This window comes from Lepisma saccharinum, chromosome 10, assembly GCF_977018435.1.
Source record: "Lepisma saccharinum chromosome 10, izLepSacc3.1, whole genome shotgun sequence".
NCBI lineage: Eukaryota > Metazoa > Arthropoda > Insecta > Zygentoma > Lepismatidae > Lepisma > Lepisma saccharinum.
In genome coordinates, this window is record NC_139238.1 from 14813643 (window position 1) to 14827871 (window position 14229).

At 37.7% G+C, this 14229-nt stretch overlaps 1 protein-coding gene across 1 annotated transcript in view; it reads left to right on the forward strand.

Annotated features, from left to right (window-relative positions):
- LOC145994477 (lipase 3-like) overlaps positions 1 to 14229 on the forward strand; it is a 43232-nt gene that overhangs the window by 23552 nt on the left and 5451 nt on the right. Inside the window, exons 5-7 of the mRNA XM_083130611.1 lie at positions 3882 to 4040; positions 5086 to 5170; positions 13630 to 13772. Of these exons, the coding sequence (XP_082986737.1) occupies positions 3882 to 4040; positions 5086 to 5170; positions 13630 to 13772 (387 nt within the window). The remainder of the gene's footprint in view (positions 1 to 3881; positions 4041 to 5085; positions 5171 to 13629; positions 13773 to 14229) is intronic.

The window sequence follows — 14229 nt, forward strand, 5'->3', positions numbered from 1 at the left end:
TACTATGTAAAATATTTAAACACGTAGTAAACAGAGATTGTAAGGATGTAGGGAAACTTGTAATCATAGCAAGAACAACGCCGGAATTTCGCATCCCTTGTGAAATAGTTCTCAAGGACCATCTTCGGGAGATCGGTGGCCTGAGGTGCGGTAATCTCAACATTCTGCTTTCGGCTGCAGGGGAAAAATTGAACAAGAGGTTGGACGAACTGGACGAGGCAAGGCAGGGAAGAAGACGGTACACAGTAGATTGGTACAAGTCTAAGCAGGAGACGGAAGATATTATTACGCACATCATCGCGTTTTCCGAAGCACGGACTTTCTTCCTCTGTTAAAAAAATAATAATATATATACGTGTCAAAAAAACAACTTGAAGTTGGCAATAGAAATATCTTTTCCACACTTAGAGCACAGTTTGGTCGCACATATTCGCTTTCCCGGCACACAAGTACGACAGTGCTTTTGAAAATGTTTACTTGACACAGCAGTTTGGTACGTAGGGCAATTTTTTACAGAACGCATAATGCAGAGATTTTTTGGGGGTATGTTATTTAATATCCAATGCTGTGCAATGCAAAATATAATTGCTCACTTTTTTTTAACTATTTTCTATGACCTTATTTGGGTTTTTTTCGCCAAATTATATGCTTCTAGTCTCCTATACAATACAATATACGTACAATATTGTCAACAGTATTATATTTAAGCAGGTCGCTTGTCGCCTAAACACTACAGCTCACAGGTCGGGAAAATCTGACATGAAAGCAGATAATACGCTTATGCCTTATTTATATATAATTTTCACGGGGCGTACAATATTGTCAACAGTATTATATTTGAGCAGGTCGCTTGTCGCCTAAACACTACAGCTCACAGGTCGGGAAAATCTGACATGAAAGCAGATAATACGCTTATGCCTTATTTATATATAATTTTCACGGGGCGTACAATATTGTCAACAGTATTATATTTGAGCAAGTCGCTTGTCGCCTAAACACTACAGCTCACAGGTCGGGAAAATCTGACATGAAAGCAGATAATACGCTTATGCCTTATTTATATATAATTTTCACGGGGCGTACAATATTGTCAACAGTATTATATTTCAGCAGGTCGCTTGTCGCCTAAACACTACAGCTCACAGGTCGGCAAAATCTGACATGAAAGCAGATAATACGTTTATGCCTTATTTATATATAATTTTCACGGGGCGTTCAATATTGTCAACAGTATTATATTTGAGCGCGTCGCTTGTCACCTAAACACTACAGCTCACAGGTCGGGAAAATCTGACATGAAAGCAGATAATACGCTTATGCCTTATTTATATATAATTTTCACGGGGCGTACAATATTGTTAAGAGCGTTAGTTTTTGTAGAGCTCTCTTTTTCCATCTTTCCTCTATACAGTAAAGTTGTAGAAGACACAATTAGCTAACCTAGCATACAACATACCTTCCTAATTAATATGGATATTGTCACACATTCCTCTTATTTTATACTGTTGTAAATGGAAAAGATTATGTACGGTAAATGTTTTGTACATTATAGGGAAAAAATGCAAAATATCCCCCAATTTTAATTCGATCCACCTCTGAATCGAATTTTTACATATTCTCACGCCACCACATATTGTCCTATTTGCTTCTTTTACTTGCCTTGCTTAATTAACTCTCGCTAATTAGCATTTTTTTGGAAGAAGTCAACTAGAACAACATATGGCGGTATGAGAAATATGCAAATCAAAGAACATTTTAGCAATATATGGGCCCTAGCAATTAGCTTCGTCGACTAAGAGTACTCCTTCAAACATCTTCAGCTAGATCGTATTACTACGCGAGGACGTTTAAAATTTTTGGGTGTTGAAAAAGTTTGACGCTACTTTTTATTTCTATTGTTTGCTAATAGATGGCGCTAATAGTACCCCCTCCCCTGCCCTCTCCCCTCTTCTCCTCTGCTGTATGACAAATAGCACAAACATAAAAATCAAGATTTTGGAGAGCAAAACATAAAATTTGCATGCATCTGATATCGAACCGGGAACTTTTATCTTTCGGGGAGTCAACATTATTTTTTTACTCAGTCGTCATATAACATGAACACACGCAAAAATTCACATGTGCTTTTATTATTTTGTGTTCGGTAAGTACAAGTATATTCTTACATAAATTATTGTTTAATTTAATAAATTGTAAACTCGGAGCCTGCTATACTAACACTCCTTCTGTATTTCATTAAACTATTGAAAGCGAATGTTGCGTGCATGCGGAAATAACACAGAAAAAAAAGCGGATGGAAGCAATTTAAAATCACTGGGGCAAGGTCAGTATTACAAGAGCGTAAAAACACGTGCTTCCATTCAACTTCGAAAAATAAGAATGAATATGTGCATACAGAACACATATGCTTTCTTTTCACAGTTGTAAAAACATATAAATTGTACATGAGGTAAGTTACAGGAAGGCTCTCTCTTTTATGTCTGTGTATATGTTGTACAATTAGGTACAAGTATTGTACAATTAGGTACAAATTGTTGTACAATTATTTCCCCCAGTTGCCCAGTTGGAGTTGGGGGCATAACACTGGTACTATTTGTAATCACAGTGCTTACTCATGTATTTTGTTTAATATTTTATTTCAAATTCACTGTCAGAAACTAGTGTTGCCAGTTCCTGGATGTAGGTTTACCTACTCTGTTGGTTGTCACTGTCAAGTTTTTAGTATTCGTACAGCATAAAAAGCTATAACCCCCCTCTCAAAATATATACATTGTATACGCCAAGATGTCCAATAGCCTGGCAACACATCATGAAAAAACATGCCAAGAAGACCCAGTGGGTTTATAAGTCAGTGCTGCCAATTCCTATTTGTAGGTTAGCTTAGCCAGTGAAAGATCATATAGTAGAATTTTTGTAGAGTGGGTGTTTGCGAGTTCCACGATAGGTTAAGTTATATCACTTAGGATCGTAAAAAAAATTAAAAAATCGTAAAAAAAAGATAGGTTAAGTTGTATCACGTAAGATCGTGATATACCTACCAAGTATAAATGGAAAAAATGAGTGCAGTGAAAATTTGTACTAAAACATCGCTAAACGCTAAAACATCGACAAAAAATTGTCAAAATATGTCAAAAACTTATATTCGATTGATAAAAAAAAAATACCTACAAAATATGATCCTCAAATAATAACGTTCAAACAGTGCATAAATAAAAAAAATGATAGGTTAAGTTATATCACTTAGGATCGTAAAAAAAATTAAATAATCGTAAAAAAAGGATAGGTTAAGTTGTATCACGTAAGATCATAATATACCTACCAAGTACGAGTGGAAAAAAAATGAGTATGGTGAAAATTTGTACTAAAACATCGCTAAACGCTAAAACATCGACAAAAAATTGTCAAAATATGTCAAAAAGTGATATTCGATTGATAAAAAAAAGGCATACCTACTAAGTACTGCGTTGAAACGACTAATATACACTACTTTCTTGTCCATAAGTATGGGTATATGACCAACATGGCTGCCATCTTGAAGTCCGCCATCTTGGATCTAACTTAAGTTTCTTAAATGTAAAGGGGGACATGTGACATATGAAAATGGGCTAGAATTTTAAGAGAAACGGGTTGGCATGCTTCATTTTCGTGTAACCTTAATCCTCAATGTGGTGGTTGATATGTTCATTGTGCTGTCCACCCACTTGCTTCCAGCATTCAGCCTGATGTGTAGATAAAGGTTCAGATGGACTAGGAACACATGCGTTACATGAATGTGGTAATTTTCATCTTGTAAATATCACTCCATCGTCTTTGGCTTTAGCTTTAGTACACTTTCATGTGATGTTATTGTTTCGTAATTCAAAACTTTTCTTTCCTTGTAGGTACTGAGTGAGCTAACTGGATACACGGAAATTTTCCCGAATTCAAAAATAAACGACATCGTGGGGAAATGTATCTGTGAAAGCCGGTCCCCGACGAAAGAAATATGCACCAACATAATGTACCTTTTATTTGGTTACGATCCTGATGAATTGGACATGGTAAGCCATCATGAATATTCCTAATCTTTTCATTTCTAAAACTTAGCTTAAGGGCAAGTCACCAGATTTCTTTTAAAAAATCAGTACACTTCGACTTGTAATAATAATAATGTTTGTGATTTCATCTTGGGAAGTACGTTTTTTTGGGGTATGCAAATGTGTATATGTTATCACTTATCAGATAGTAAAATCTATCTTTATATAAAAATGTATGTATATGTGTATGTTTGTTCAGCAATAACTCTCGAACGCCTGGAGCGATTTCAACCAAACTTGGTAAACGTATCTCTTGCAACCTGGAAATAAATACTGTGGGGATAAGACAGTCCTGGTACCCCTAGGGGCGGGTGGGAAGGGGTGACGTAAAAATATAAATTCCGCACAGACAGATATCTGTGACTATGCAATCCGCACAACGACAGTGTTTCTCGGGTTGTCTAACATTCAGGCTGTGTTGCGAATGGAATCCATCGTTTTCGTGACTCCCAATGCCGTTCAACTCCAAGTTCATCACCTATCGGCCCGGGGGGGGGGGGTAAGAGGGGGTGAAAAATTAAATGCCACAAATGACCTAGATTAGTGTCGAAACCATAGTTTTCGGAGTCGCTAAGCTAATTGGTGACATTCACGATCACATTTAAAATTAGTTACATTTAACATTATAGTTAGAATTCATTATTTTCCTGTCTAATACAAGATTGGGATAAATAAATACCCGAGCAACGCCGGGTAATTAGCTAGTATTTCAATAAAAATTCATAAAAGAATCTTGCATGGAGCAAGCGAAAGAAAATATGTCCTCTGCGCAAGTAGTGACTCGAGAGCCCACTCGCTTTCTCCCCTTCTCTACCGTTATGCGCGGCCTTGGTCCACAGATACCCGAGACAGAGTGTACATGCAAGTTCATACAGATATTTCACAGGTATTCAAAGATTTCTCAGATAAAAATCTATTCTTATATCTGTCTCTGTAAATTCTTACCTTACTTCCCTGATAACTTTGTCCAGGAGTGCTGTGAATTTTCTTTTTCTTTTCATGAAAACAGGCAACGTTACCAGTGTTCTTCAGCCACACGCCAGCAGGAGCATCTGCAAGACAATTTCTACATTATTTCCAAATAAAGCAGTCAGGTAAGCTACTATTCAATGTTAACAAGGGCGTATATATATAGAGAGAAATTATTGGTGTGGTTCAACTTAACAGTGTAAGGATGGTACGATTTTAATAGTTATAATTTAATTCCTATTTATTTATTATCAAGAAATACTTTTGAAATACAACCAATAACATTCTCTCTGTAAACAATTTGGATTTAAATATTGGTACATTAATTATATTTACCATAAGAATATAAGTTAATATTTTTTAACTACTGTACTACTTTTGTGTGTGTGTACAATGTTTAACTCTCACAACGTTTTGAACCAATACAGTGTTTTGGCCAATTTTGAGATGTTGGTCATTTCTTATTGTACAATTAGTGCAAAACGTTTACTGAACCAATGAGATGGTTTTGGGCCCGTTAAACCCTTCCCATATATATATTAATGATATTTAAAGAAATAAATTCAGGTTGCGAAATCCTGGGGGGAAAGGGTGGTTTCTCCCCACCAGCGATCTTGTCCTCAAAAATCCTCCCCACCCCAGGGGAGTTTTTGTTATAACGACAAAATATAAGCTATTAGTTTTGACTTCAATATGTACTTTAATAAGGATAATATCGAAAAAACACACAAAGTAGTGTGGTTGTGAGAATTGAATGCTTTCTCCCTCTCTGTCTCAAGAGATCATTAACAGGTCTACACCAGTAATAACAATATGCAAACAATGAAAGTAAAACAAGATCGCAATATAACTATGAAATCTAGCTAGTTGATTTATATTAGTATAAAGCAAAAAATAAACAAAAATGTATACATAATACAACAATTGCAGCTATTTTGTCATTTATTGATATATTTAACTAGATACTAAAAGTCTCAGTATTGTACTTTATATATAACTGATATATGTATAAAAGTAACAAATTTATTACTTTATATGTATTTGATAATAATGTATGTTTTAACATTTCGTAATTTACTTGTAGCTATATTTAAGAACAATATAAATGCCGTATGTATATCAAATATATCATGTAATAATTTATACACACACATACATATATATTTATGTGTGTATAGATTAAGATAATCCTCCTTCCCCCACCACTACCAATGTTTAATGATTTCCCACCCTGAATAAATTGCTATTTTTCTTGTAAACGTAGAGCTCAAAGAGGGTTTCTTCGCGTAAATGCAATATCGGGGAATTGGTTTCGCTTCTAACACGTAAAATTAGCACAAACCCCGCACGTCACACAAAGACAACACCACGATCATCAAAGCTGACCTGTTTACTAACCTAGTCATACTCGCATATTTTTCCGCGTAGAAAACTACTTCTTGACGTACGATCGTACCAAGAATAGAAAAACCTTATTAAACTCTCGAATTAAAGTGGACAGTCATTTGTTTACTTTTCTCGCAGACCCCGCAGAAGGAAATATTTCCCTTCGCTTGTACCCTAGTGCCCCCGTGTTGCCGTATGTATAACTTCCCTGCCTGACTTCAAAACCTTCTACAACGTTAAAAACAGCAGCTCTGTTTCACTGTGTACGGTTTTTCCCCCGTCTAGGCCAGTCAATAAGGGGGGTCCAATAAGGAAAAAATCATGGAAAGCTGAAACAAATTTTATTATTTTTCTAAAAGGGTTCTTAACAACATATTAATTTTGCACCCCTGTACCACCCCAGATCTGGCCGCCATCTTTGAAAAATGGCGCCCAAAATCAGTTTTTTGCAAATATCTCGCTTGGAAAGCACTTTACAGCAAAAACGTTTAAGATAAAAAATAATCCACATAAAATTTTCTACAAAAAAGTTTCTGTGCATTTCTCTTCTAGGATGCTCCGTTTGGGTGCTAGATGAGCGAGAAAGTTTACGTTATTTTCCCGCCCCATTTTGCAAGCCCAGAGCTCAAGGAAGCGCCTGTTACATGATGTTTTGCAGTATATATCTTCTATAAAACTGGACTTATTACATTTTTCTTTCTTTAAGCATGTCATTTATGGTTCAATTGCTTATATCATTGCATGCAGTACTTTACAAGAAATGGTTTAGTGTCACCTGTGTGCAGGAGATAATATGTTTGGTTGGAAAGTCAAGGTAAATCCAAAGGAACATGTTGACTTTGTCCAAAAAGGCTATTTAACAATAAAACGCCAATCTAATCGAGGAGTCTCAGGTTTGATACCCGGTGGAGGCACATTTGGTGGTTTGGAGTCCATTTTGACCTGTAGGTCCAGTCTCGATTAGCCTATTCGTGCATAAAGTAGACTTAAAACAACAATCAAACCACAGTAACACGATCACAAAAGTTTTGGTCTCTGATCTGGTCAGATATAACGACTGAGCCGTGATGTGCCCCATGAAGGAATGGCAGAGAAGTGACTGACTCAATGCTAACCAAATGGATTTTTGGCATGCGTACTAGTACACAGATATAATAAATGAGCTGCATGTCGATGCACGAAAGTCTCTTATATGAAGGGATAAGCAAAGACTTCCAGTTCTTTTACCAGTGATTCTCTCTCACCCACCATTCCCTGGTTTTGATGGTATAAAGTCAATAATTACAGGATTAACAGGGAACTAGAAAACCAATCCTTCGGCTGCTCATGATGCTGGAATGTCTTCAATGTTGAGTATTTGGCAAATGTCAAGTTTGAACGAAATAAGAGAGATAATCACTGGATCAGTCACTTTCGAAGTGAAAATCAGAGATGTATTGTATCCAGTTGATCCAGAGTTTTTATTTAAAATAATATTTTACTAAAATATCACAAGACCTATTTAGAGTACAAACTGTCCCATACCCGTTGTAGGTGATGAGGTAGGGATGTGGAAAACCAAAAAGCTTTCTCTTTATGATCCTCTTTGAACCACTCTCTGAAAGTTTCAACAGGCAAGGAAGGTGCACCGCCAGAGTTTCTTCGCATTATATTCTGTGAAAAACATTCAAGGTTCCACAAGACGCGTCGTAGTTGTAGAAAATTAGGCTAAAGGGTTCAGTGATCTGTGAACATCGCAAATATTAACTTGTTCAAAACTTGACACTGGCCGGAGAATCTCTGGAGAAAGGCCGCGCATTGCAGTAGAGAAGGGGAGAAAGCGAGTGGGCGAAGCGAAGCAGTACAAGCTCCTGTCAACGGCTAGTAGCTACAGTAGTTTTTCCCCCACCACGCAATTCTGTTCCGTCTCACGCAGAGGTGTGGAGTTAGGGCACCACACTTTCTTGAGCACGGCCGAAGGTGGAGGTGATGTGATCAGCACCATGCCCCTGGCTACCTTTACCTCCAGTTTCATCCAGGTACCCACTTTATACGACGCTGTGTAAGTGCTGGAGCCGCTTGAACAGGTGGAAAGAATCTCCGTTCTCCCCCCGCCGGGGATCGAACCCAAGTCTCTCGCGTGGTGGTCAGATGCCCTAACGACTCTTTTTTTGTTGTTGTTAAGGAATACTCCTATGCGGTAGTATTCCCCGTCATTCACCATTTTCTCAACTTTCACACATCACTTTTTGCTAATATTCTAGGTTTTTCTCATTACGGACATACACAAGCATCCATATCCTAGCCGGGATTCGAACCCGGGATCCCTGGCATTGCAGCCTGCTGTGAAAACCACTCCGCCACGGAGGTCGACAGGACTGAGCTACCGCGGCTAATACATTTAGAATAGGCATTTCAATAAGAAATAAGCCCTGAAGTTACCTTGTAAGAAAGTTTCCTTGTCTTTCGCTCTTGCAAAATAAGAAGAAAAAAAAATAAGTGATAGGGGAGAGTCGTACAGTACCGGCCACCTTAAGCTTATTGATTATAACTGATAAAGGATTAGGAGATAGTCGGATTGAACATAGTAATTTGATACCTCAATGCCTACTTTAAGGAACACGGGTTTAATTTCTCTGAAATGTTTTCAGAACTACAAGATATATATATACAAAAAAACGAAAAGCTGAATTTTCAATGAGTGGAAAAATTGTCGTCCAGTATCGGCCAGTCAATATTTTAATTTTAGTTGGTTGGCAACTATTGATAAATGCTTCAGTTTTATGAAGAAACTGTAAACTATGTGTACAAAGGTGTGGTAGTTAACAAATGTGGAAATAAAGTCCGTTAATGCTGAGTTGAAATCACATTTTTGCAATAGTCACAAAAATACAAAATATTTTCTTGGTCTACGCATTCAACATGTGCCAAACTCCACATTAGATACACTGAACCCAATCTTCCTCAAAGGACTCCAGACAAATCATGCATTGTGCAGTTTCTACAGTTGTCTTCCTATTTACTGAGGGGCATAAACTTATTGCCCAAGTCTTTCATATACGAAAGTAATTGTCTTTCCATTTCGTCATCAAACGTCTTCTTAAATCAGCCCATCTGAGGTGTCACGTCCACATCCATACCACGTTGAATTGCTCTCAATCTATCTCCTACCGTGCTTCTTGCTAAACAAAATATATTAGCTGCTTGTCTTGCTGTCATTTCGTTTGTCATTACCTCATTTACCGCCTCTTGCATGACCTCTTCAGTCCATTTACCTCTTTTGTTGCCCTCCTCGTCTGCTATCTTACTCTGAAAACAAAAGTAAGCAGGACTGCAGTAGGTGCGTACAAAATTCTGTGTGGCCGATACTGGACGACACTTCGCTGGCCGATACTGTACGATCATTAGGTGGTAACAAAAGTTCCGATTACACGTTGTTTATAATCATTTTGCTAAACTATTTACATGTTTTCGTATCCTTATAGAATACTAATAAACTAAATCTGACAATAAAATCAAACACTTACCTCGAACATGAATACGAGGGCTCTAGAAATAACTTCTCTCACGCAGCCACTTGACTCTTCACAGTAATACAGGCACAGCTCTCACAATACTGCGTGAAAGCGGGTGATCCCGTACTATAGCGCACACGAGTACATACCATTCCCTCCTACTCCTGTGAACTACTGCTATGTAGCGTCAAATGTCTGAACTACTATACTGTAGGACGGCCGGTACTGTACGATTCTCCCCTATTACTCGCTCCTCTAGCACCCTAACGGTGCTTCTTAGAACAAAAATGTACGGAACTGTTTTTGTAGAGAATTTTATGTGGATTATTTTTCATCATAACCTCTTTTGCAGTAAAGTGCTTTCCAAGCGAGATATTTGCAAAAAACTGATTTTGGGCGCATTTTTCAAAGATGGCGGCCAAATCCGGGGTGATACAGGGCTGCAAAATTAATATGTTGTTAAGAATCCTTTTAAAAAGATAATAAAATTTGTTCCAGCTTTCCCTGATTGTTTTCCTTATTGGACCCCAAAATCATCCCTTGTTGACTGGCCTAGTCATAATACAGGTGACAACGATGTGTTGAAGAAAGTCGAGCCTGTTTGTCAACGCAGGGGCAGGATTACGTGGTACACAGATGATTGCATCACTCACGCTCTCTTAGGGTTGAAAATTCGACAACAGCACAACAGGGTCTTCATCTTCCTGGTAAAGGGGCCAATCCCGATTAGCCTTTCTGTGCATAAAGTTGACTTAAAACAAAATCTAGAACCTCTTCCTGGCAAGGCAGTAATCTGGGCACAATCGGTGTTGTGTTACTGGCTTCATCAGTACAAAAAAACGAGGAACTGATATAACACGTTCAACATCCCAGCTTCTCTGTATTTCAACATGTAACATCGCGCATACACAGTTGGTATGCAACTTTCAGGGCATTACCCCCCACATTTTACATTTTAAATAAAATTGAACGTATTTTAAAGAACAGTGACTAAATAGAAAGAAGAAGTGATCAATATATTTCATATTTTACAAACATTTATACCTGGGATTTTACGTTACGAGCCGGGCAGATTCTGATATGAAATTAATGAATTCTGTATTCATTATTTTCCAGATAAATTAATAAATAATAACATATTTTATAAGTTTGCATCACGCTACAATCCTGGCCTGGGCATGGATGTTTGCGAGTGTCCATTCATCTTCGCAAATTAGCCAAAAGTGGCGCAAGAAGCGAAGTAAAATAAAGCAAATAATAATAATAAAAAGTTGATTGGAGCCGCCCTCTGTGGCGGAGTGGTTAGCACAGCTCGTCACGACACCATGGGTCCCGGGGGTTCGAATCTCGGCCTGGGCATGTTTCCCTTCATCAATTTCATCATATCATCCTTCATCCACATATTCGCGATTAGCCAAAGGTGTCAGAAATGCGAAGTAAATAATGTAAGATCAAATCAATTAAAATTCCGGGCTCTATCGATAAGATGTACACATTATGTATGTATGAAAAACGAAAGTAGGTTGGGAATCCAGTCCTCTGTGTGGACACAAACCCGGAAGATGCATAAGAAAATAGAGGCGCTTTATCTACTCGTAAGTGATACATTCCCACGCTGAGTCACGAGGCTATCAAACTGGTCCGTCAAAGAGCCAGATGAATTGTTATGCTCAAGACTGGCTTCTTTACATGCTGGTCAAGTTGCAACATCAGTCTTAACTTCCTAATCGCTGTGTCGTCCAATCGCGTAAACTACTGACCCAATCGACCTGCAAGTCCCACTTCTTGTTCTTTCAGCAACGCTTGTCTGCACTAATTTTTACCCTTCCGCAAAACCTTACCGCCCTCCGTGACCTAGAGGTTAGTGTGCCGCGTTATGAAATCCACAAGTCTGGGTCTCCAACCTGGAATAAAAGTTATTTCTAGTCTCTTTATATTATTTCTAGTTTTCAAAATATGCTTAATATGTAGAATAAATCACTGGAATGTGTACGAAACACAGGGGCGGCGCCAGTGGGGTGAGAACGGGGGCTTGCACAACCATATTTTCCGCAACCCGTTTTCAAAATGAATTTTCAACGAAAACACGTTACGAGGACTATGTGCCTCCGGGTATCGAACCCGGGATTCCTTGATGACAAGGCGACGACGGGGGACCCTGAGGTCTGAACTCGAGAACGACGTCAATTTTTTATTTTATTTTCAATTTTATGAATTGTAATATACGTATATATTACAAGCTAAATTATGAGGGTTTTTTTATGAATAAAGGGCAAGACATGAAATATTACTATGCCTCACCCCCGTGCTCAATGTCGATATTCCTAGCTGGCGGGGGGGGCGGTGCTTTGCCCAGTTTGGGGAAAGGTGGTGTATGCTTGTATGGATCAACATAAGGAAAATGCAGGGGTGGGAAATGCTTTGCGAGAATTTTCTTAACTTTGGGATAGCATCATCCCCCATGTCCCCCCCCCCCCTGCTTTCAGCACTGCTCCCCCTCTGAGAAAAAATGTCTCACGCTCTACTGTACTATTCCTGACTTCAAACCACGTTACGCTGCTAAGCTGTAGACCGACGTACGTACATGGTTGGTTTCTTCACAAGATTACAGCAAATGGCTAACGTGCAAGGTGAGTTTCACATCTTGTGACGCATGATGATGCAATTTCGGATGAAACACAAGTAGCAGGCAAAACAATGAATCACAGGAAACTCTGCCGAAACAAAAAAAAGAGGAAAGAAAACGATAAAAACAAAACAAACAGACTCGTAACGATAGAAAGCGTCATGCGAATGCTTCAATCCTTGAAAGTTCTTACTGAAACTTTCTGTTATGATGCGTTAACCTAACTTACCCGTGTTGTACGAGTAGCTGAGGGGGGCTATACTACAATTCAAGAAACACTTTCTTTATTGAATCACTGCTTCCTTTCTTTATTATATTTGTGCAGTTATTTATTAATTATAATAATTAGAAAAAATACTATCATTAATAAGAAATAATAACCAATTATTGCATCAGTGTCACACACATAGTTTACCATTCACTAATACTCACAAAAACCATAATCATTTTTCATTAATGGCTTTCTTGCTTATGGAGGTGCAGTTGTTTTTTAATTATAATAATTACAAGAATTACCATCATTACCAACCACTCTCACTGGCATGAGTGTTTCGAATGACACACATTCAAAGATGGCGCCTGATGCATTTTGCCTCCTACTATTTACATTACCTTTATATATTATGAACAAACGTAATACAGAAATATTGGGAACACCGTAGGGAACAATGTAATATGTTTTCATTTTTTTATAAAAATGTTCACAGTTAAAAAATCGAAAAATAGAGTAAGATAGGGTTAACACAGTGCGAATTCACGTCTTGAAAGGGGCTAGTGCGTTGAATCTTGATAACTGGAATTTCAACTCCGGTCCCGATTAGCCTTTCTGTGCATAAAGTTGACTCAAGTGGACTCCTCTGCAAATCCCTTACCCCTTCCCAAAGAGGCCAATAGCTTAGGTAACACTTACGTGATTAACTATGATATCAATGACTTTCCTCGTACGTAAAAGATCTAGCACGGACTTTCCTTTATCAAAGAAATGTCAAGTTACGACAGTGCTCGTTATTTTCGAGCCATATTATTTTATTTCTCATCTTCAAGTAATCAACAATGTCCACTCTTCTTTTAATTTCAGGCAAATTTAGGCGTTATGATCATGGACCACCTGGAAATCTAAAATTATATGGTGAACTAGACCCACCTGAGTACAATCTTAGCAGGATAGTCGCTCCTGTCTCGATGCTCTATGGTGAAAATGATCTAGTTACCAGTTCGAAGGTAAGTACATGGTCTGATATCAGTAACAATAGCATAAAATAAATACTAACCTATTCCTAAGTTAATCCATTAAATTTGGGTTGCTTTTCATTGGCATCGTTCTTTTCAAGTTAAACAAGTAAAAAATGCATTTGATCGGGAAAAACTGAATGTATAATACAGGAACCAGGTTGTATTTTCATATTTTGCCATTTAATCCAAAGAATACATAAAATATTTCCACAGTTTTCAAAAATTAAAAAAATGTGATTTTTTTATGTGAGGGATCACAAAACATAAACTTTATAATTAAAATTTCCTATAATTTTCAAAATTTTTCTTGAGCAAAGTGCATACAAGTTAATAACAAAATCTAATAGCTATGAATTTATGTATACTATCTTTATGAAATGTAAATGCAAATAATGGAAAACAATTTTGCTGGACCTTCACTCATTTTGTGAACGGATTGAGTGAA